Genomic DNA, 24,637 nt, shown 5'->3' on the forward strand with positions numbered 1-24,637 from the left:
AATATTTTATAGACTTTTTGGGTTCTTGGTTTCTGTTGTAAATGAAAGATTTTTGCCAATTTTTATTGGTGTAACAATTTTTTCCCAGTTTTTGTGGTACTAGTTCCGAATTACATCATTTCTTAAAAAAAACACCCTTTCACTCAAAAATTTTTTGTAAATTTTATAGATTCTCAATTCTTATACCAACCAAAACTTTTTCACCAAGTTTTAAAAATAAATAAAATTTAAGTCAGCTGTTATGATACCTTCCTCACACTCAACTTAACCCATCAAAAAAACACCCTTTCACCAGAAATAATTTTAAGAACTTTATGAATCCTTTGTCCCTGCTTTATCTAAAACCTTCATCCTGAATTTTATCAGTGTAGCATGTTTTTCACATGCGTTTCGGTTATATTTTACCTGTTGAAGTCAAAAAACAAACACCCTTGTTTTTAATCGGCAATAACTTTTCTTACAGCAATCGTACTGACTCTATTTTACTGTCATTACATTCAGCATCAAAAAATACCTTGAAAACATGTGTCATATGATGATATTCGACAAACAATTTTTTTCAGTATATTTTTGACCTTCACCCCTCCCTCTTGTCCGCGAAAAAACACCCTTCCACCCAACTTTTTTTTATAGACTTTTTTGTACTTGGTTCCCATCCCAAAAGGAAACTTTTTGCCAAGTTTCATGAGTGTAACAATTTTTTTTTTATTTATTGATTTTATGTATGTACTATTTTACCTGTACTATTATCGCTGCAAAACTGCATGCGTCCATATTCAAAAATTTGGCTCCAGCTAAGAAAAAAAAAATCCAAAAAATACATGGTGTCAAAAAAATATAAAAAAAATATTTTCAAACAAATATAATTCTAACACACTCGTAAATCATAAAATTTTTATCAAAATCTTTAAAATACTAAGAAATTTTAGCAACCAAGGCGTGCTTTTTTAACGGCTTTAACGCATTTAAAAAAATAAGTAACATATAGTTCGTTTTGAGTTCAGACCTTTTAAATGTTTCCTTAAGAATTTTTAAAACTAATTTGATTTACAGCTTATTTTATTTTTCTTTAAAATTATTCTTTGACAATTTTTTTTTAATAAGAACCTATTATTTTTAAAGATGCCTTTTTTCAAAAGGGGTTCCTAAAACTTAAAATTGAGGACGTTCAACTATGATTTTAATAATTTCTTCTTCGACGCAAAAGTATTCCGATAAATAGTTGAATATTTGTTTCAAGTTGTTTTTTTTTCCCGGTTTTTGTCTATTTCTTCAATCAGTGTTTAAATAAAAAATATGGCGGCAAAGTTGTTTTAATAAAACCGAATTTGCGAATTGTTTTAATAAAACCTTGATTTCTTTTGCTTTAATTTTTCAAGATAAAAAAAACGAAAACCTATTTTTCCTTTCTTTTTAAAATTCAAAAAATAGGAAAATATGCAAAAGTTTCCTATCAAAGAAAGAAGATCTTAAAACTAGAAAGCTTAAACTTAAAATTGTTTTTCTTTTTTAAGTCCATTGCCAATATTTTTAAAAGATAAATTGCTAAAAATGGATTTCTTTTGAATCCATTAATAGATAGATAGATAAAATTCTTTATTTCATAAAGTATTCATTTCATAATAAAGTAAAAAAAAATATATTAAAAATATTGGAATAATTATGACAATTGGCTAATGAACAAAATTCAGTAGCATAAAAATAACTTATTAAATAGCGAAAAATTTAACAGTAAGTTGAAAATATTAATGCTATCCAGCAGTAAATAGTTAGTGGAAGTGGTCTCTAGCCAGTCCGCACGTTGTACCTACAATCTCGAGTCGGGAAAAAATTTGCACGATTGTTATGCTACCGACAAAAATATAAAAAGACTTGTGTCACTCGAGGACTGCCGCGGTAAAGCTATTGCATTGCATTTTTTATCGACTTATGCAATTATAATTATTTATTTACCTACACTACACAAAACCAATGATTATGTTTTTTTTATCTACCTATCAATTCATATACAACAACAAGGTCACATTTGAAAACATGCATACACACAATCTCATGTCGTAAACTTCTCCAGACAAAAAAAAAAATAAGAAATCACAAGAATACTTTTTCTCTTCTGATTTAATATCGCAAGCGCAATGCAACGCTTTACTCGTTCACAAATCACAAGAAGTTGAACAAGAAACAGAAGAATGGGAAGAGAAAAGAAAAGAAAATACAGATAATTTTTTTGCTTCTGATTTATTCTGCAGACACAGCATTTATGGTCGTCTTCCTTACTCCTCTCTTTGTTGTCTAACACAATTTATATAATCCTCTCTGGCTGAACCAAAACCATTCACACATCCATGCAAGCTTCGGACAATCGTATCATATGCATATACACACATACCATCATAAATGTACTAATTTTTCGTTACGTTTTTTCTTGGTTAGCTCCCCATGCCAGGCCTGCGATAAAATCTATGCAATAGCTTAAAAAAATAATTGAAAGGTGCTCATGCAAAATAAATAAATTCAAGCGATATTTTGTGAATACGAAATTTCAAATGCTAGTTTTGACATCGCAACTCAACAACTCAATAAATTTGTGACTCATGGATATCAGTTTAAATAGATACATGTAAGTCCAGACGTTAACCCATCTACATGATACATTTAAACCACTTTTTTAACCACAAGTATTTTTTGGACATGTGCCTATAACATATTCCAAAAACAACCACACGCTATCGAGATGAGACCAATATACCACAGTGTTTCAAGTCTGAGCATCTAAATCATCTTTGTCGCTATTCAATCCTTCGTCATGTATTCTTAAACCACATCCATTGTGTGGTTAAAATATTCAAGTCCTGTTTCGACATCATAGAACACAAAATATCACAAACACTCTTACTACTGCCTGCCACGTATAAGCTCACAGGTGCAAGTAACACTCCCCCTTAACAAAACGTTGGCGCGCGGTTAAACCAACTGGAGGGCACACAAAAAAAAAATACAAAATAAAACAACAAACATCCTGATGCTGATCCTAGAAAGTAAATAGGCATCACCTCATCCCCAATTCCATAATGTAAACAATGGGAGCCCCTGCTTAGAAGAGAGTGTGTCATAAATTTTTTCCCTCACGAGCGCAAAGGCCCAAACCAAACATCGCAGTACAATACCCCCAACCCCAAGTACTATATCATTCATTCGTTACTTCAGTCGTAAAAAGACGCACAATCCACCTGAGAAGCATGAGTAACTGTGAAATCCAGTCTTAGTCTGCGACAAGAGTTGGGAAATGGAAACAAGTGAAGAAAAGTTCATTTGTGGTTTGAGGAAGGAGAAGTTAAAAGTTGTCAAGTAAAAAGAAATCTAAAGTGCGCCCAAGAATATGCAAAGTAACAAAGAAAAACACAAAGTTATTCATCGAGCAAAGTGAATATTTTCGTTTTCTATTCGACGGCGACAAGCACGATGACGATGATGATGCCAGCGACGATACGTCACAAAATATTATTATTAATAAAAGATCTCTTGGCAGGTGGCAAAGCTGACAAAAGGGTCGATGTTGCTTTTATTCGGTTCGAGTGGGCTGGCACTTTTACATTTTAATGGTACATTACAGGTGATTGAAGGTGTTAAAGAAGTTGATGACAATGTTGAGAGTATTTTAGGAGTTTTATAAGAAATATGAAAAGAGGTTTCAAAAAAAAAAAATAAAGGTTTCTTGTTATAAGTTCAATGCCTCGTATGAAATATGTAAGTAAACATTGTACATTATATTGCTTTAGGATTTTAAAACAATGGAATATAGATGTAGATTGATTCACACCAAACCAGGCATTTGTTTTCCATTTTAAAAGGGTTTGAGTAAAGTTTTAATCATATGTTATGGCACAATAGATTTTTACCTAAAATTTTCGTTAACGAAAACAGCTCCAAAGCTATTTTACTTAAATATATCAGGTATTGAACTTGTAATTTTCACACATGGATTTAGAAAGAACGGTTAAACAAATATGTATAAAGCTTCAAAACATTGATGTAATTAATATTACATGAAAGAACCTTATTTTTAAACAAACAAAAGACTGACATTGATTAACTCAATAAAAAGTAATACGAGTCACTATGGTGTATGTGTAACTTTTTTTTGAAGGTTTTGAATGAACAACAACAACCTGTGTGTGTTACCACCAAGTTCATAGGGTGGAGTTATAGCTATTTCACGGGTCAACCCGATCATCAGACTCCTTTCAGTGGTGCTAAGTCACTTATGTTCAATTGATTTTGAAAATTGCCCGAGCTGGGCTTGAACTCACGACCTAGCGGTTGGGAGGCCGACGCACTACGCTTCGCACCACCGCTGTCACTTGTGAATTCATAACCCCGAACAGGTTTTCCAATTATCAAGTTCACTTGAACCGACTAGCGTTTTTATTAACTCAGACAAGTCTGTTATTACACAATTACACAATTGTGTAATAACACAAGCAGCTAATAATAATGAATTACAAATTTGACCAGTGGTCAACTTCTTTCCGCTCATCTCCCTCCTTGTATACGAACAACGAATTGTTGTCATACGAATAGAGTTGGAGAAAAAGTGAAAGAAACCGAATGAACAATAACAGACTTGTCTGAGTTAATAAAAATGCTAGTCGGTTCAAGTGAACTTGATAATTGGAAAACCTGTTCGGGGTTATGAATTCACAAGTGGCAGCGGTGGTGCGAAGCGTAGTGCGTCGGCCTCCCAACCGCTAGGTCGTGAGTTCAAGCCCAGCTCGGGCAATTTTCAAAATCAATTGAACATAAGCGACTTAGCACCACTGAAAGGAGTCTGATGATCGGGTTGGTCCCCGTGAAATAGCTATAACTCCAGCCTATGAACTTGGTGGTAACACACACAGGTAGTTGTTGTTCATTCAAAACCTTCAATATAAATTGATTACACAAGCAGCTGCCTGCAAGTATGAAAATACACAAACCTCTTCTAGTAACTTTTTTTATTTGTTTAAAATTAAATTGTTATAAAACTTAAACTTATTGGAATTTCTTGAAAACTTTACTATTATTTTGCTTTGATTTCTTTTATTTGTCAAGTATGAAGCACTCGATTCTTTGAACTCGATAATTTGATCATTATTTCAATGTATCTAATATTTACAACGCCACAGAATGAGCTATGAATAATTCCATATGAAAACGTCCAATTGGAGTTGCGGCCTCATTTTATATTTTGCTCAAACTTTGTGAGCATGTTCTCTTGAACTGTGAAGAAGTAAATACATGGTGATTTAATTTTAAGTTGCGTCGTTTCCCCAAACTTTTTGAAATCGTCATATTTATTTTCTTAAAGTTTTGCTTCTTAAAACTTTTCTATCGATATCGTTTTGTTTGAAACGGCATTTTACAGCTTAAAAATATTAGTATTTGATCAACTCATGGATATACTCCTTATGCAAAAATTTAAATGTAAAAGTCTTGAGTTTTTGAAAAAAAAAACATTTTTATAGTGTGTGAACTCCCACGATTTGACTTAAGATATATAATGAAACTGACAGTGTGTTAAGTTGGCCCTAAGTCCTGAGAATAAAAGTTGTGTTATTTTCATATCTTCTAAGTCTACCGCTTTTTTGAAAAACGATAAAAAGCCAAAATAATCTCTATTTAAGGCTATGTTGGGCTATTTTGTATTAAGTTCTCAGCTATAGATTCTAAAATTTTCGTAACGTTGTTCACATATCTTCTAAATCTTTATCTTGTTTGAAAAATAACTAAAACACGAAAAACCCCGTTTTTGATGATTACATGGATATCAATCAAATGTAGATATTCATAAAAACAATGGCGCAGAATTTTAAACGATTAAGTAAATTGATAAAGCCATTTTAGTAAGTTACTAGGCCAAAAAGCATTCGGGTTTTTAACTTAGCAATTTACTAAATCATTTAAAATTTTGCTTAGTTTGTTTACATTCTGCAACAGTAAAAACTTTATACAGGGTGTCCCAAAATTAATGGATCAAACGAAATATGCTGATAGGCCAACGTTAGGGCTCTCAGAATTTGGTAACTTGTTCATCCCAAATCCTTACGGTTTTCGATTTAATGCAGTTTTTGTGAAATTTCGAAAAATCCCGACTTTGCAACAGTATTTTGCCTCCTCCGCTCATAATTGATTTTTGTTTTTTACAATTCTTTCACTAAAACATTGCCTAATAATAATAAATAATTAATTAATCAAAATATTTTTTTTTTCATATGCCATTTTTCTGCAAATAAATTAACAGTTCCATGTTTTATAAAAACTCAATTTCTTACTTTTATTTCAGAGCAACATCCTGAAAAAAATTTGTATGGTGTGACAATGGTTGATTATTTTGAAAACCAACCGTGTTATTGCAGTTTTCAAAAATGCATAAAAGTTTCCAAAGTTGTAATTAAAACGACAGATATTACAATTTTAATGCAAAAAACAGAGGTTTTCAGAGCAAAATAAGAAACAAAAATCGGGGCTTTTATTCAAAAAGAAATAAACAAACAACAGTCGAGAAAATGTGTTTATTTTTCTTTGTTATTTTTCTCTAAAAAGCCCTGTTTTGTTGCTTTTAAATTGTAATATCTTTAGTTCTAACTTTAACTTTGGAAACTTTTATGCATTTTTGAAAACTGCAATAACACGGCAAGTTTTCAAAATAATAAACCATTGTCACACCATACAAATTTTTTTCAGGATGTTGCTCTGAAATAAAAGTAAGAAATTGAGTTTTTATAAAACATGGAACTGTTAATTTATTTGCAGCAAAACGGCATATGAAATAAAAAATATTTTGATTAATTAATTATTTCTTATTATTAGGCAATGTTTTAGTGAAAGAATTGTAAAAAACAAAAATCAATTATGAGCAAAGGAGGCAAAATACTGTTGCAAAGTCGAGATTTTTCGAAATTTCACAAAAACTGCATTAAATCGAAAACCGTAAGGATTTGGGATGAACAAGTTACCAAACTCTGAGAGCCCTAACGTTGGCCTATCAGCATATTTCGTTTGATCCATTACTTTTGGGACACCCTGTATAAGCTTTTTTTATTATAAATCTGTTTTTTATTCTTGCTCGAGGACAAAAGACAAAACTTAGAATTATGAATAAAATATTTTTTTCTAATGATTTTTTTTTAATATTTATATGAAAAGGTGATATAAAACGTTTATAATAAAAAGAATTTTTTTTTTATCATTATTTACAATTTTGGCTTATTTATTAAAATTTACAATTTAAATTTAAAATAATTTAAGTGTAAATTTTAATAAATAAACCAAAATTGTAAATAATGATAAAAAAAAATTCGAATTTAAGCTTTTTTCATTTTTTTAATTTTCCGAGGACATGTACTATGTCATACTAGTGTAAATTTTTGTTTACACCATTAGAAAGTAGAGATTTCAACGAACAAAATACACACCGAGTTTTTGAAAAAAGCTGATAATTTGATACGTGAATTTTCGATTAAAAAATTATGGTGTTTGTTTGATATTAAGTCAAAATAAGGTGAAAACAAAATAGTTTAAATCAAATAAATTATAAATCGATAAGTATCGACCCTGGGCTATTTTAAATACATATGTAGTTTAAAAAAACTTTTATAAAATTCTATACAAAATGTATTTACTTAAAATATTTTCTTTCACTTTTAGGACACAAAACTATTTTAATGCTTCACTTCAAATTTATTCATACATTTTCCACTCCAATCCTTGAAAAAGCTTAAACAGCTTAACAAACACCATTCATCCTTTCCATTTGCATTTCTGAGATTTGAATCACCATAATCTGTAACAAGAATCAAAATCATATTTCTTTTATGATAAATAAATACAAAAAGATAAAAAAAAATTATGCTAAATGGATTCAATCTCATAAGAACCAAAAGAATGCAATGTTGCGCATAAAAAATAACAACTGCCATTTACTGAAAACAGATCCTTTATACTTTTTTGTCATAGCTATATTGGTCGTTGGGTTTGAGTTAAAAGAAAAACATGAACCCATCAAACGAACACAAATACAAAATACAAACAAAGCTAGGAAAAAAAAGGACGAATTTAATTCAACCAAAGCACTGTCATTATCATTTACATAATATTGCATTCACTCCCACTCATCTCAAACACCAGCTATACAAAAAAAAGTCTCCAAGGGAGAGAAAGAGAATTTTGCTATTTTCAAAAGCCATTGAATCAAAATCACATTGTTGTCGTCGGTTGGCAACCCCTCTACAGACAAAAACATTTTTGTTAATAAGCCCAAAAGTATGCAAAATATTGAGTGTCGAGAGCTGCAATAACTCGCACCCATGAATGACATTGCCATCTTTTGGGAGAATTTTTTTTTGAAATTATTATCCCTCCTTTTTTCAGTTGGCAAAAGATTTCGATTGTCATAACGTCCATTTATATTTTTTCTTCTTAAGAATTTTTTTGGAAAGAAAAAAAAGGAAAATGGTCATCATCTTGGATTATGAATGTTGGCAATTTCTATGAATCGTGTGGAGAGAAAGAAAAAATATCCTGCCAAGTGCGAATCGTTTGACCTGCTAAAACGTTTACCATTCCTCCATTCAACTGTGATCCGTTTAATAAATATTTAAATAACATAGTTTGTCGTCCTTCTATTCTGTTGGAGAATATTGGTGATTCTTGGTAAGTGACGTCGGTTGTCTTCTTCTTGAAAGTTGATTCAACTTAATTAAGTAATTGCTAGACTGGTCATCTTTGCCTATTTGAGAAAATGAATTTCTGTCCTACATCCGGTTTGGAGGTCGAAGTGTGTAGTTGAGGAAACCTGTGAGTCATAAATACAAGTTTAGTTTTTATAGGTGATGTGTTGTGTGCTTTGCAGGCAGACGATGCTGTCAGAAAGCGAATCATGTTAATTGGAAACTTTTCCAATTCCACTTGATTCGATCCAATTAAGGACGAGGAAAAAGTTGGTTTTCGATTTCTTTTTCCATTTTGCCATATGAAACATATACACTACACATACATGTAGGCTCAAGTTTGTGAAGTTTTCCATAAGTTTTGTACTGTTTTATATCCCTATACGTAATATGGATATAAAGATGAGGCATTGCTTCTATTAAAGACTAATGGATCGTATCAATGACTAGCAGAGACTTTTATACTTAAGAACTTAAGGATTCATTGGGGAAAATGAGGCGCATAAACGTTAAATATCTTAAGTTCTTTTTAAAGGTTTAGAAATGAAAAAAGAAATGTGGCTACTACACTGAACAAAGAAAATTGTTTAATTACCCATGAAAGGGTTAAAGGCTTAACTAGAAACAATTCAAATGAAAAAGGAGATTTTTTTTAATTTACAACTGTAAAAATGACTTCAAATGAAATAAAAATAAACTAACCGACTACTGTGAATTGCGTTGTTTTTAGTTCCTGATGAATCAAAAATATTACAAAATTTTGAAGTGGTTCTTGAAAGACTTTTTCTCAAACGAATAAAGTCGACAATATTCGCTATGAGATAATACCAATCTTAAAAAGTTGACATCATTTTTTACTGTGGTTACAAACCAGCTTATGTTTCGGCAATAAATTGTCGCACAAAATTTGTATTTAAAAGACAAGAGAGTTACTCTTCAATGACGTAATGTAAACTTTGATTACAAATTTTTACCCATATTATTATTATTAGGCGTGTTTTTTCTACAACTCAGTAGCTACTCATTTTTTTATTTTATTCGAAAAACAACAAAAACAAATACTTAGGTACTTGTGTAATTTTTATTATTGTTTTGCGAATAAAATGAAAAATGAGTAGCTACTGAGTATTAGAAAAAACACGCCTATTATTTCCTATCCTTTTTTTTGGAATAGATGATATACATACATACCAATAGCTTTCTTAAGTTGGACTTGGCATCATATGACTGGCCTTTCAGATGAAATTGCAATCTATAGCACACTGCTAACAGGGTCAGGTAAAACTTCAGCATATGAGTCATACTTATCGTGCATACAGCCATCGTCATCGATCGAACCGTTTCAACCACTAAATTAACCAAGGCACTACTGATCAAACAGATATAATTTTTCTTAGGTGCTAAAAGCTCTTAGGAACGCACTTGATCAAATATCATACACATATAGTCCAGTAATTTTAGGTTTTATCTGCGGAAAAATTCCTCCTGGGGTCGATTTTGGTATAGACCTTCGTTACGGCCTTGTTATGAAGATGTGACAAATCGACATTGATATCGCGTCCGCGTTAGAAGTTATAGAGGTCAAAAGGTCACGGAAATCAGTTTTTCGCATATATCTCGTGACATGTTGCTCGGAGGTCAATAGGGGTTTATAGAAAATCTGTTCGTCATAAGATTATCTACAAATATTGCCTTATGCATTTTTCTATAAATCCAACCGTTTTCGGAATAGAGCTGTTTCAAGCGTAGGGTAAAGTCGGGGGATATGGAACCCATTTTCGTTTTTCGTTATTACATGAGAAATAAAGAAGATATCTATTTCAAACAAAAGCAGATTTATATTAAAACTATTTCTTAAATACAAAATAGGTACATAAGTGTAATTCGAAGATAATTTCTTGTTATTTTTTGCAAAAATAAAAAACATTAAAAAAAACATGACTGAAAAAATGGAGGGTGATATGGCACCTAATCGAGGGTGATATGGCACCATATATCTTCTTGATATTTTTTTGTGACACTTGTTGCATGTGTTGTTGAAAGACGTACACGAATCATGAGACCCAAAGTGACATTGTGATTACTGCCTTATTCCGCACTTTTCAGCCAATCTGAAAGCTATTTGGCAAACTTTTAGGTTCTGGTCATTTAAGAAGCCTTTTTAATGTAGTAGGTCCTGTTTTTTTTGATCTGGGTTTAAGTCCACTTGGCCTGGTTTGCTGAAGTTTTTTGTAATAACAATTGTCAGTTGAAAAATAAATAGGTTAAAAAGTAGATGCGGGGGAAATGGCACCGGTGCCATAAATCCCGAGGTTTTTGGGTGCCATATCCCCCATTTTACTACACTTTTGTTTTCTTCAAATGACACGAATAATCACGTTTGCTTAGTTATTGCAATGAGCAAACACAAAAATACAATCGTTACCGTTCTTTATGTCTTAATATGAACCCCCGGCGTCAAATACTTTTGGAACCACACGTACAACAATTTTACACAAAAAAACTTTTCGCTCAAATTGAACTCACTTTTTTGTTTGTCTATTTTTTAAATTTAAGTGGCAATGGTTACTGCGGATCCGAATGCATCCACTGAAAGCTTACGTCAGACTGAATTCTATTTTGCTCTTTTTGCTTTGAAAAGAAATCATTAAATGGGAGATATTGAAAGGGTGCCATATCACCCGTGGTGCCATATCACCCGACTTTACCCTATGCAATTATGCATAATACATGATACGTAATAATAGGTTTGTTTTATTTAAGAATGAATAATTCAGTATTTGAATACTGAAAAACACATGTGTAATCTCTTTGGCTTTTAATTATTACGTTTTTATAAGTTTCACTTGTAATCGATATTTAAACTAACTTACTAACTAACTAACTAAGTTACTTAGCTACTAACTAACTATTTAATAAAATCTTAGCAATTAATTTTGACCCTCAGGTCAAAATTACATACCCTGAGACGTTTTGGTCTCAGGGTAAAAACATTTGGGGGTCAAAACACCCCAAATCAATCTAGACCCCTATTGACCTCCGAGCAACATGTCACGAGATATATGCGAAAAACTGATTTCCGTGACCTTTCGACCTCTATAACTTCTAACGCGGACGCTATATCAATGTGGATTTTTCACATCTTCATAACAACGCCGTAACGAAGGTCTATACCAAAATCGAGCTCAGTAGGAATTTTTCCGCAGATTGGGGTAAAAAATGCTTAAAATTACTGGGCTAATATTAAAACAAAACAGATACTGGCGTTAATGGGGTAGTGCATATCTGCTTCAGAGCTCACTACCACAGTATTATTATTAATTTAATAAAGAAGAAGAAGATTGGTTTATAATACAAATTCTATATACTACTGGAATCAGTAAAGTAGAAGAATAAGCACTATATTTAATTGGACTTGTTAAATTATTGATTTAATATAGCTTTTTATGGCCTTTGGTCCAAACAAAAATTTTGGCGTTTCGTCCCGGTGGACGGTGGCTTTATTCACTAGCCAGGCCACGGGCAAAACCTTTGTTCCAGTTTTAATGATTAAAATCTTAATCTTGCTGGATATAGTTCACATTAAGTTTTCGTTAAGAAATCTATGTAAGTTGAACTGAATAAAAACAAAATTTGCGTATTGACAAGGTGTCTCACGATAAGTCAACTGATGAGTCCAAGTGAGCTTCACCGGGACGAAACGCCAAAATTTTTGTTTGGACTAAAGGCCATAAAAAGCTATATTAAATCATTATTAATTTAAGTTTGGAAAAGAAAATTAAGTTCAAAAAAATTTTTTTTCAAACAATTTGATTTTCCAAAAGAAAACAATATTTTTATCAATAACTTTTTTAAGCTTTTGCTTTAAGACCATGTGAAAAAAATGGTCTAGAAATGTTCGCTGAAATAAGATTAGTCATTTAAGTATTTAAGAAAACTGATGGGTCACCTCGCATAGTTTTGCAGAAGCAGTGCTGGTTTATGTGTTAAAAATAACGTAGTCTTGGTTAGAAACTCGTAGTTCTTGTTGCTTACATCAGCGTAGTCGCCTCGGTTGAGTTAAATTGTTTAAAATTACCATTTTAGAAGGTTATTTTAACCAATCAACTTGTTGATATTGATCAAGAAACTCGGCTAAAATTTTAACCGAAAAAGTGGGTAAGATTAAAAAAATTTAAATAACCGCGTGTCGACTCATGCAATTTTAACCGGGTTAGTTTGCAGGTGCTTTATTAACAATCTCCCGCGTGAAGGCTCTCTTTGTCTTTATATCCACTTTTCTTACTTTGTCAAGGGCCCCTCTATATTTACTGTTATTTCTTAGAAGGACAATCTTGGTTCAATTAATTGGACCTCCATTGCTTTAATTTTCTTTTATGATAGATTTTCAAATTTTCCTCCAATGTGTGTTGACTAAAACTAAGGCGCCCATATTTTGGTTCCTATGTGTTTTGGTACTGATTTTTATACATATTTGATAATGGCTGGACCTTGTGCTATTAGTCATGTTTGTAGCCGTTTTTTTTTTTTTTATATAGAAAAGCATTTTCAAAACAGGTTGAAAGAGACAGTTCTATTTTGTCCGAATACAAATACCCATATAGTATTTCAAAAACATTTCTGACAGTGTCCGAAAATGCTAAAATTGGCCTCTTAATTTGGTCGAAAAAATTTGAAAATCATTTTATATTTATCCTACTCATTGGCAACAAAATCAAGCGAAGGTCATTTAACTGCAAAAAAACTGTTCCAAATTAAACAAAAAACGATTTGCTTTACTAAACGTAAATTTTATTCCACATATAGGTATAATCTAATACCAATTTAGGTAATCCTACTTATATAATTCTTCACATTTATTTTTTTTTCTTTCAAAATTTCTTAATTAAGATCTGGCCAGAAAAGTCCCCTATCCTATATATAACAAATTCAACTATTTCAAAAGACCATAAAACACAACCAAAATATCTAAGAATAAGGAATCTTGGAAGAAACTTTATTTTATTTCGTCAATATTTTGCCTTATTTTCATAAAATGTTAAGTTCAGCTCATACTACACACAAACTTCATTTAAAACTTTTCCTCTTCAAAATTATTATTATCATGATGAGGATGACTCATCATGAGCAATGAAAAAGTAAAGCAAACGATTATAATTTCTCTCAAGTGACCTGGAAAAACGTTATTTGCAAAGTGTTGTTTTTGCTTCTTAAAAGAGAAAAAGTTAAACACTCAAAGTAGGTATACGTTAGGTACTTCTAGAATAATTACAAGAAATTCTGTCTAACTAAATGGGTGAAAAATATAAAAAAAAAAAAAGTAAATGAAATGGGTATAAAAACCTTAATGCCAACCTTCTTTCATATCATGTAGTTGTATGTATGTAGATATGTTGGTTTAGTTTATAAAATGTGTACCTATAAGTAAAAAAATATAATTAACTAACTGATAACAGAAAATAACCAAGTAATAGTTTTGGTTATTTTTTTTTAGGGTCGTAGAAAAATTATTAGTTTCAAAAAATAAAATTCAATTAATGCATGCAACTGGATGGAATGCATACATTGGATTTTATTAAATCAAATGGCAACCATTATAAAACTATGTTATGAATGTAAATTGCACATAATAATTGCGAAACTTTTTATTTTAATTTTAAAAAGTTCAAAACAGGATTGTGAGGAAACAAGAAAAAAAAACTGTCTGTCTGTGAGTTTTCAACTCATTTGCAATTCATATATTTTTGTCGTTGAAAGTTTAATTTTTTTTTAACAAAACCAAATCAAATTCTGCTGAAAGAGTTCATATACTCCTCACTATGTAAATATCAGTGGTGCACAAAATATGAATTTTATACATTTTTAGTATAGATGTTAAAAGTTTCAGAACTAAAATAAATAAATAAATACAGACAAAAAATATGTTTGAAATATGAACCGTTATGAATGTATTGTATATTTTGTAATTAAAAACATTTTTCTGTCTGACAGCCATTTAATTTGGTTCATTTTATTCGATTCCCTTAATGATTAACACAATTTAGCAGAAGCAAAAAATCAAAAAAATTTACAAAGAAAAGTATGAATTTGCTTTTAATAGGTCATTAAAAAAAACTTACAAATCACACTGTAAAAATTTAAAATAAAAGAAAGCACCCACATTTTTGAGGACGTTCACTAAAAATTCCGGTTTGGCCCTTAAAGGCTGGATTTGGAAATTAAATTCCGTTAAAATAAAACGCACGAATGGGTCGCACGTACTTGCTCTATTCTGTCCATAATCTCGTAAAGGCTCTAACTACAATTTTCTTACTTCTGAGTTATAGAGGGAAACACTAAATCTAATATCGCAATTTGCATATAAAAATGAAAAAAATCAAAAGTACATTTTGAATTTTCTGACTTATTTGAAGACCTAGGCTAAAAAAATAAATAAGGATAAATCAGAGACAACGCCCTAATACCAATTATGCAAAAAAATCAAAATCGAAAATTTTGTAGTTAGGGCCTTTACGAGATTATGGGCAGTATTGGTAAAAGTTGTTTGGTTACATTTTGTTTAAAAACCTGATCATATTTCAAATCAGGAAGAAATTAATGGAATAATTTGTTACGTTAACTTCTTATGCTGATTAAATAGCAGCTATTAATAGCTGTTTTTTGTATGCTGCTCACTGCTATCACTGCTCTTTTAAAATCGCTCTTTAGCACACCCCTAGTTTAAGGTCCTCTTTCTGGAAAAAATGCTTTTTGTTCAGAATCGGCCATTAAATAATTACGTTGTAAGAGTTGTTGAAATGTATAAGGGTTCTCCAAATACATATTTACACTATTCCCTCTACTTCAGTTCAATTCTGATAATTGTTATTTTCCTACTCTCGATACCGTCCATTTGATTCGCGTATAAATTTTATTAGTTGATTATTCATAAAAATAAATACAAACAACGATGAAACAACCACATTGTCTCATCGTTTATGTATTTATATTTACAAAATGAAAGCAAGAAATCGTAGAGAAATAAAAAAAAGCTATCTGCTCCATTCGAATACAATTTAGCACCCATGTTTGCGTTCTTCTCCGTTGGTCTTCCATGCGAAAAACAGTGCTCTCCTCAATTGAAATCCCAGTTTCAAGTGGTAATGGCGAATTCAGCCCCATAGAGCCCCATATTTGTTTGTGTGAGTTTTAAAGGTCCATGCCCAGAAGGGATGCTGTGCAATAAGTGCTGTGCCATGTACAGACTTCTTCCCCGTTCCACTACGAAATTGTAACGCAACTTAAATACATTTTAATCGGGAACTTGTTGGTGCGAGTGGATGATGGTGGTGTAGTTAATCTAAGATTGATGTGAACGGGCCACATCTGTGTTCAATAATCGAAATGCCCGCTAGCTGTATGCTGAGTACCGATAAAACTCGTCCCTTCACAAGGACCCCGAACGGAACGGACAAAACACAACAGAATGAAAATTGGACAGAAATGAGTATAAGAGCAAATAGAAAAAGAAATTCCATTGGTAGGCGCTGTTGTTGTCGTCCTTTCGCTGCTATACAGCTACAGATTGTGGAAAATTTTAATATTGGAAACCATAAATATCAAGAGAGAAAGGAAAGGATATGCAATATAGCAATTGTCCCAGCTATGCAGACTGCCATGGAATGGGGTCGTCTATATAAATATAAATTTAACAACAACATACTTTGTTTCGAGAGAGAGAAGGACCATAAAGAAGCTTAAGTAGACGAAGGAATCTTAAGCCTGAGGCAGGTTTCTAATTTATATTGAATATTAACCTCAGCATTGGCCTATATAAAAGAAGGACTTTCATGCGGGATTATGAATTCTTGTTTAAATTCTTTAATTAAACTAATCTCATAGATATTTCTGCTCTCAAATGTGCTTTTAGAGTTCACAAAGAATGTTATTTTATCTAATTGAGATGTTTTATGAAATCCTCTACAACTTTCATATGGATCTAAAGCCTGCAATTTCCATTCTTAACTTCTTGTACATTTTTCTTCATATAAACTATTCCAACCTCATCATCCTACCACATCACCTGTCACCTATCAAGCATTGCAACCAACTCAGATCAAATTATCTTAACTCGAGATTAGTTCTAGCTGCAAATTGTACATGCCTCCGAAGCAAGCACGGTAACAAAAGTCCATAGATACACGTTCTACAACACTTCTTAATAATAAACAGCAGCATCAAACTTCAATAACAATGCAAAAACCAAAGCCATATCTGGATCAAATATCAGATCGTAAATCGTCGTCACGTTGAATTAAAATGGAAACATAAAATCTAACGTAACCCACGAATCGATTTGATCCGTTCATCCGTAGAAGCGAGTATCTATCAAAACTCTGAATGCACAGCTTCATTTCTTCACGACTTGTTAAACTGCATTTTACTCGCAGGAAAATGTGAAAATCTCGCATCAGTAATTTTCTCGTGCCAATGCCACAAAGCCACAGAGTGATGGTAGTCTAGTGTAGCTAAACAGTGCAATTCTAGGCTTTACTTTCTAGCTTCTAATAACGAAGCACCCGTTCGTTGGATGGTTGGTTCTTTCGTTCGTTCGTGTGATCTCGTCTCGTTGATCATGTTGACCCAATTCCTGGCTCAGCAGTCCGATAAATCGCTTAACTGGGTTTATAAGGCACACGGCACGTTCTTTTTCTTCCTCATTTGTAAATAATCTTTGTAGTTCAAACGCATCTTTTGTATAAAATGGAAGCTATGTTGATGGATGATTATAAGTCACTGGTTGATGATCATCAACATGCATTCGTGAATGTCTGTACGTTCATCATATCCAAGGTGAAAATTAACACTAATGATCTCCAATTGAATTGTATATTATTTTTTTTTTTTTTTTGTGATGCTGTGCATTTCATTTGGTATTCATGTAAGGATTTTATCAAGCAGTTTGAGGAGAAATTAACAACCCTATAAACAGTAGAGTGCTTCGATTCTAGAGTTAATGTAGAAATTTCTTACAAAAGTGATTGATATACCAAATAATACTGCAAAAAAGTCATGAACAAAGTAATAATTACAGAGTCCACGGAATTATTTTTTTTTTCACCTCAAACATCACAAGAAATATTTTTTTTTATTCAGTGTAAAAATTGTTGGTTATGCACTGTGGTTCCTTTGCCCAACGTTAGCCCAGGATACCCCAATTTTTTTTTTTTTTTTTTTTTTTTTTGTTAGGTACACTATTTTTTCAAAAGATACAACAACAAAACTTTTTTTCATACCAAAAACAAAAAATTGGGATTTTTTTTCCTGTGAAAAAATCGTTAGTTTAAAACCGTGGTTTGTTTGCCCAGGATAGCCCAACTTTTATTTTGGCTATCCTTCTCTTAGTTTAAAATTTTTGGAAGAATTAGTTTTTATCCACCACAAAAAAAGTACGCATACACCACAGTGACCTTTTTAAAAATTTATAATTTAGAAACATTAAATCCACTGGTGTTTGCATTGCGCCTCAAATGTTATTTATTTGACTTAGATTTTTTACTTGATCTAATGTAGTCCATATAACATTCCTGTTAAGAAACTCAAGTTGATTTGTTTCATTTCACCATATAACATTCCTGTTAAGAAACTCAAGTTGATTTGTTTCATTTCACCTTAAAAACCACAACATGCTGATATTTTATTCAAATTTAAGAATCATTAATTTTTTTGGTTTGCCATATAAGCACCTAGAAAAGGTACATGCTAAGTAAAATCTATCCAAACAGTTTTCAAAAGTAACAATAAATATAAAATGGTGTGAGTTGATTTCTTTTTTGTGATTTCTTTTACTACTATGTATGTATTTTGAAATTAGTTTTTAAGTTAATTTTTGAACTAATTATAAACAAAAACAGTAAAGGAATTTTCTTGAAACAACCACTGTAAATTCAAGAAGTGCGTAAAAAGGATAATTTTTACTTTGAATTTTTTTTTATTATTAAGAGGTTGATAATTTGAAAAAATATGTTTGTTATAATTTTTGAACTAAGAGTGGGCAAGCGAAAAACGTGATGTTATATGTTGGAATTAATATTTCACACCATTTAATATTTATTGTTACTTTTGAAAACTTTTTGGATAGATTTTACTTTTCTAGGTATGGCAAACCAAAAAAATTAATGATTCTTACACTTGAAAAAATATTTGTATGTTGTGGTTTTTAAGGTGAAATGAAACAAACCAACTTAAGCTTCTTAACAGGAATGCTATAAGGAATACATTCAATCCAGTAAGAAATCTAAGTCAAATAAATAACATTTGATGCGCAGTGCAAACACCATTGGATTTAATGGGTTGGTGATGAATGACTAAAACCCATAATCCCAAAGAGAAAATCCCCAAAGCCAAAATCCCCAAGACAGACCTGGGTAATAGACAAAATCTCCAGGAAAAAATCTCCAAAAAAAAAATCTCCGAGCGAAAATCCCAAAATTTCAGATGCGCAAATTGTGTATCAAGCAATCAAATCGCGCGCGCGAAAATCCCCAAAGCCAAAATCCCCAAGACAGACCTGGGTATAGACAAAATCTCCAGGAAAAAATCTCCAAAAAAAAAAATCTCCGAGCGAAAATCCCAAAATTTCAAGATACACAACTTGCGCATCTTCATTTTGGAAAGACCTATTTTTACTCATATTAAATTGTAAGCTGTGATAACTTGCCTCAAAAGATTATGCTTAGTTCAACTTGCTGTATCCTTCCAGTATTTTAGAATCATTGTTAAGGCACACGAATGGTAGTTCCAACAACGAAGGTTCAAGTGACGGTTGTTTACATAATTTATTTTTTGTGTTCCGTTTTAAAAGAGGAACCTTTATCATTTTAAAATTGTCGTGTTTAGACCTGATTTTACTTTGCCTTACAGTGTTTTTTTATCATTCTATTACGTTTTTGTTTTTGCTATTTGGAGATTTTTGGGGATTTGGAGAAAATGGGAGAAAAAATTATTTATTGGAGATTTTGTCCATTGGATCCCTTTCCCTATGGAGATTTTGTCCATGGGGTCAAAAATTTTCTGGAGATTTTATCCGATTGAGATTTTTTTTTTTGGAGATAGTGTAGGTTTCCCGGATTTAATTTGTCTTAATTATAAATTTAAAAAAACGGTCACTGTGGTGTATGTGTACATTTTTGTGTGATGAATAAAAAGTTCTAATATTTTTAAATAAAAAAAAAATTTATAAAATTTAACGTAGGATAACCAAAATAAAAGTTGGGCTTTCCTGGGCTAACCTTGGGCAAACAAACCACGGTTGTTTGTTGTATCTTTTGAAAAAATAGTGAAATGAAGAAAAAAAAAGTTAATCTATCCTGGACTAACGTTGGGCAAACAAACCACAGTGCAAAACCAACAATTTTTATACTGAGTTAAAAAAAAAAATATTGTGATTTTTGAGGTGAAAAAAAGAACTCCGTTATAATTTTAGAACTAAGGATGAGCTAACGAAAAAAAGTCTTGGGCTATCCTGGGCTAACCTTGGGCAATCGAACCATTCAGGTTTGAAAAATTGGGGGTGCCAACTTCACATAGCCTATGTCAATTATTGGGTTTATCAGTTTTATTTGATTTCTAGTGATTTTCAACAGTTTGCATGGTTGTTGTCTCTTATTTAACTTGCTTCACTCAGCCATTGCTAATTTTGAGAGAAAATACAATACATTGATACAACATAGAGATTAATAACACAGACAACGCTATTAAACAGCTAAAACTATCGACAACAAACAAAAAATTTGTTCTTTGTTGTGTACTAGGTACCCGCACAGTGCACATATTAAAACATTCCATAGCTCCTTTGAACCTGTTCATGATGATTCATACAAAAAAAATTATTAAACGCAAACTACCATCACCTTCACCTGCCCTTTAGTTTAACATTGAAATTACACCATGCGTCATTCCAACACGCCACCATGTTATAAGATACCAATCACAGCTGGGTCAAATAATTGCCAAATAGCAGCGCAAAAAATAAGGAACTTGATTCTTACTTCTAATTAAAAATTGCACTACTCATCCACTCTTCTGTGTTTATATTCCTCCTACGGAAATTAAATTCCAGTCACATATTGAAATGTCCTTTTTTCTTGCTATTTCTGTAGCCTTCCCTCGTCAAGCTGGCTCTTCAAATATTCGGTTAGGCGATTAATTTTTTCCGGAAGGACATGTTTCCATCCAATCAAACCCCATGCAAAGACTATGACGACGTGCCACGTTCAGAAAAAAAAAAACGACAAAAAAACTCCAACCGAATTCAGAGTAACTCGATGGAACATATGTCAAATAAGACACACCATTAGAATCAACCCAGACGAACACAAATATCCGTTGCTTGTCCGAGTATTAAATCAAGCAAACAGAGTTAAATTCCATTGCAGTATTTAACGAGTAGAGTAGAGACCGAGTAAATGGTACCAACCTACTCTGTGAATGTCCTTTTATTTCTCGAAGGACAAAAATGACAAATCAGGGTCGAGTGGTGCAGACAAAAAGTGTTAAATTTAATTAGATCCATTCTCAAAAAAATAAAAAGGTTTTATTTACCAACCGAATTTTTGCGGTTCATTGGGAGAAAGTGTTGCAAGGATTAGTTGGCAGTTTCACAGACGGAGCAATATGTATAATATACTTTTGGATATTTGTCTTTCAGGCGAATCGGTGTCGGCCTTTTTTGGGGGAAAACAAAATATTTTTAAATTTTAATCTTTCAAAAGGATTTTCCTATTTCGTTTGGAGGTAGAAGTCTTGTGTTATTTACATTACATTACATATTAATCTAATCAGAAGATAAATCTTCCGGACTAGACACACTGCAGCTTCGGAAACTAAGTCCATTTGGCTGATACAGCACAAGACATTAATACAACAAAGAAAGACAAAGAGAGAAAGAACAACAGAAACACATATAACACATAACTACGTGGCACAGAGGGGAGACATCGTTGACAATTGTCTCATGTTATCGCACAGGTGGCCTCAGTTAAGCTGGCGATTTTAGAAAAAACTTCTGAGCCGACCGTTGGGTTCGAACCCACGATGTCTGGCTCTGAAGTCATCTACCCATTCCTCTGTGCCATGGCCACCTGTATTTTTGCTTTGAAAAACCCTGTTTTGTTGAATTCAAATTGTAATATTTTGCGATCTAACTGCAACTTTGGAAACTTTAATGCATTTTTGAAAACTACAATAACAGGGCAACTTTTTAAAATAATAAACCATTCTCACACGGTAGAAATTTTTTTTACAGTGTTGCTTTCAAATAAAAGTTAAAAATTGATTTTTTATAAAACTTGAAACTGTTAGTTAATTTGCAGCGACATGGCGTTTGGACTAAAAAATATTTTGATTAATTAATTGTTCCTAAATATTTGGCAATGTTTAAGTTAAAGAATTGTAAAAAACAAAAATCAATAATGGGCGCAGGAAGCAAAATACTGTTGCAAAGTAGGGATTTTTCGAAATTTCACAAGAATTGCATTAAATCGAAAACCGTAAGGATTTGGGATGAACAAGTTACCAAATTCTGAGAGCCCTTAAGATCCCCTATCTGCATACTTCATTTGATCCATTACTTTTGGGACACCCTGTATATCAAGTTATGCATTCGTACAAAAAAAAAGTTGAGATAACATTTTTCCATGACATTAAGATGGTAGAGAATGCCAAAAAAGTGGGTCCCGGAAGTCCGTCTGTCTGTCAGTCTGTCAGTCTGTCAGTCTGTCAGTCTGTCAGTCTGTCAGTCTGTCAGTCTGTCAGTCTGTCAGTCTGTCAGTCTGTCAGTCTGTCAGTCTGTCAGTCTGTCAGTCTGTCAGTCTGTCAGTCTGTCAGTCTGTCAGTCTGTCAGTCTGTCAGTCTGTCAGTCTGTCAGTCTGTCAGTCTGTCAGTCTGTCAGTCTGTCAGTCTGTCAGTCTGTCAGTCTGTCAGTCTGTCAGTCTGTCAGTCTGTCAGTCTGTCAGTCTGTCAGTCTGTCAGTCTGTCAGTCTGTCAGTCTGTCAGTCTGTCAGTCTGTCAGTCTGTCAGTCTGTCAGTCTGTCAGTCTGTCAGTCTGTCAGTCTGTCAGTCTGTCAGTCTGTCAGTCTGTCAGTCTGTCAGTCTGTCAGTCTGTCAGTCTGTCAGTCTGTCAGTCTGTCAGTCTGTCAGTCTGTCAGTCTGTCAGTCTGTCAGTCTGTCAGTCTGTCAGTCTGTCAGTCTGTCAGTCTGTCAGTCTGTCAGTCTGTCAGTCTGTCAGTCTGTCAGTCTGTCAGTCTGTCAGTCTGTCAGTCTGTCAGTCTGTCAGTCTGTCAGTCTGTCAGTCTGTCAGTCTGTCAGTCTGTCAGTCTGTCAGTCTGTCAGTCTGTCAGTCTGTCAGTCTGTCAGTCTGTCAGTCTGTCAGTCTGTCAGTCTGTCAGTCTGTCAGTCTGTCAGTCTGTCAGTCTGTCAGTCTGTCAGTCTGTCAGTCTGTCAGTCTGACAGTCTGTCAGTCTGTCAGTCTGTTAGTCTGTCAGTCTGTCAGTCTGTCAGTCTGTCAGTCTGTCAGTCTGTCAGTCTGTCAGTCTGTCAGTCTGTCAGTCTGTCAGTCTGTCAGTCTGTCAGTCTGTCAGTCTGTCAGTCAGTCAGTCTGTCAGTCTGACAGACACGAACGCAAGTTCGTGCGACCCAGTCGTGCATTTTGTTTTATTACAAATGTAATCGGTAAGATCGTAACAATTCAGTGAACTTAGGAAAAAACCTAAAAAAGGTCTGACATCAGTATTGGCTAGTTCCTTTTTAGTATAAATTGTTTTGTCTTGTAGAACGTCCTCCATTTAAAAAAAAAAACCTTAAGTCTTAATTTCTCCAAAATAATTTATCTTTCTTTCTCTTGTACATCATTTTCCTATTAGTTGTACTTTTTAAGAATTATAACGTCGCAAAGTTTCGCATTTTTAATCTTACGTCTTACGATTATTAAAAACATTAAAAAGTTCACAATTTGCGGAGTATATATAGATTGTAGATAACTCTGATAGTACAACTTCCACAATAAAATGATGTATCGAAGAAAGAAAAATTACTATTATTCCAGTCAGAATAGTGCTGGCGAATTTGCTGTGCGACAAGACGTTTTCAAGATAATAAGGTTTACCCATTTAGGTACATTTATCTTAAATATTCCTTCTCCGTTTCCAAATAAATTGTTTTTTTTAACAACACATTTTTTTTGTCACAAATTTACACTTAAAGTAGAGATTTTTGTCTTCTTGTACCTATTAGGTGCCCTATTCTAGAATTTAATGTCTTCTTCGCTAAGTGATATACCCGAATAATCGAAGACGATAAAAGTTGCGACTGTCTGTTTATATTCCCCTCTGACACTATTACCATTATGAAGATTTCTACATCAAAACATGTTTGCCATAAGCGCCACAACATGGAAATTTTCTTTAATTAATTATGGCCAAATACAAACAAAAACGTTCATTTAAATGAAATGACATTTTTTTTATTTAGTCCACACTTTTTCGCTCTATGTACAAACCTAAATGGTATAAGAATAACCTAACAAAATAGTAAAACAAAAAGTTCTTCGTTTTGGGATCTCACGTAATTGCTTCAAATTAAAATCCATTATCTCTCTATACACTCTACGCTCTAGGTAAGACAAAGACTCAAGGTTCAAAGAAACTTCTTTATTAAACCTCCCTCATTTTTCTTTTTCGAATCAAAGTCAAGCTTCTTGACTTCTGTCAAAAAAAAAGAAAAACTAACAGAAAGACCTCGAAGAATGTTGCGTTGCTTCCCATTCACCCAAAATTCACTTGGCATATATCCACAAGACTCTTACCCTGCCATCAGTACCAGAGCTTATCTTCCAATTTCGTGGGCTTCACTGCCAATTGGGGGACTCCTTCTCGCGGTCTTCACCACACAGA

The 24,637-nt window shown here is 32.7% G+C and overlaps 1 protein-coding gene across 2 annotated transcripts in view; it reads left to right on the plus strand.

The window, feature by feature from the left end:
• The window catches only part of LOC129918052 (uncharacterized), a 196,267-nt gene that overhangs the window by 152,899 nt on the left and 18,731 nt on the right, over positions 1-24,637 (plus strand). Inside the window, exon 6 of one of the 2 annotated variants that reach the window (XM_055998381.1) lies at positions 8,463-9,332. The exons of the other annotated variant lie outside the window; for it this stretch is intronic. Coding sequence (XP_055854356.1) covers position 8,463 — 1 coding nt within the window. The 3' untranslated portion in view covers positions 8,464-9,332. Of the gene's footprint in view, positions 1-8,462; positions 9,333-24,637 lie in introns of those variants that run through there. 2 annotated transcript variants of the gene reach the window in all.

This window comes from Episyrphus balteatus, chromosome 4, assembly GCF_945859705.1.
Source record: "Episyrphus balteatus chromosome 4, idEpiBalt1.1, whole genome shotgun sequence".
NCBI classification, from domain to species: Eukaryota; Metazoa; Arthropoda; class Insecta; order Diptera; family Syrphidae; genus Episyrphus; species Episyrphus balteatus.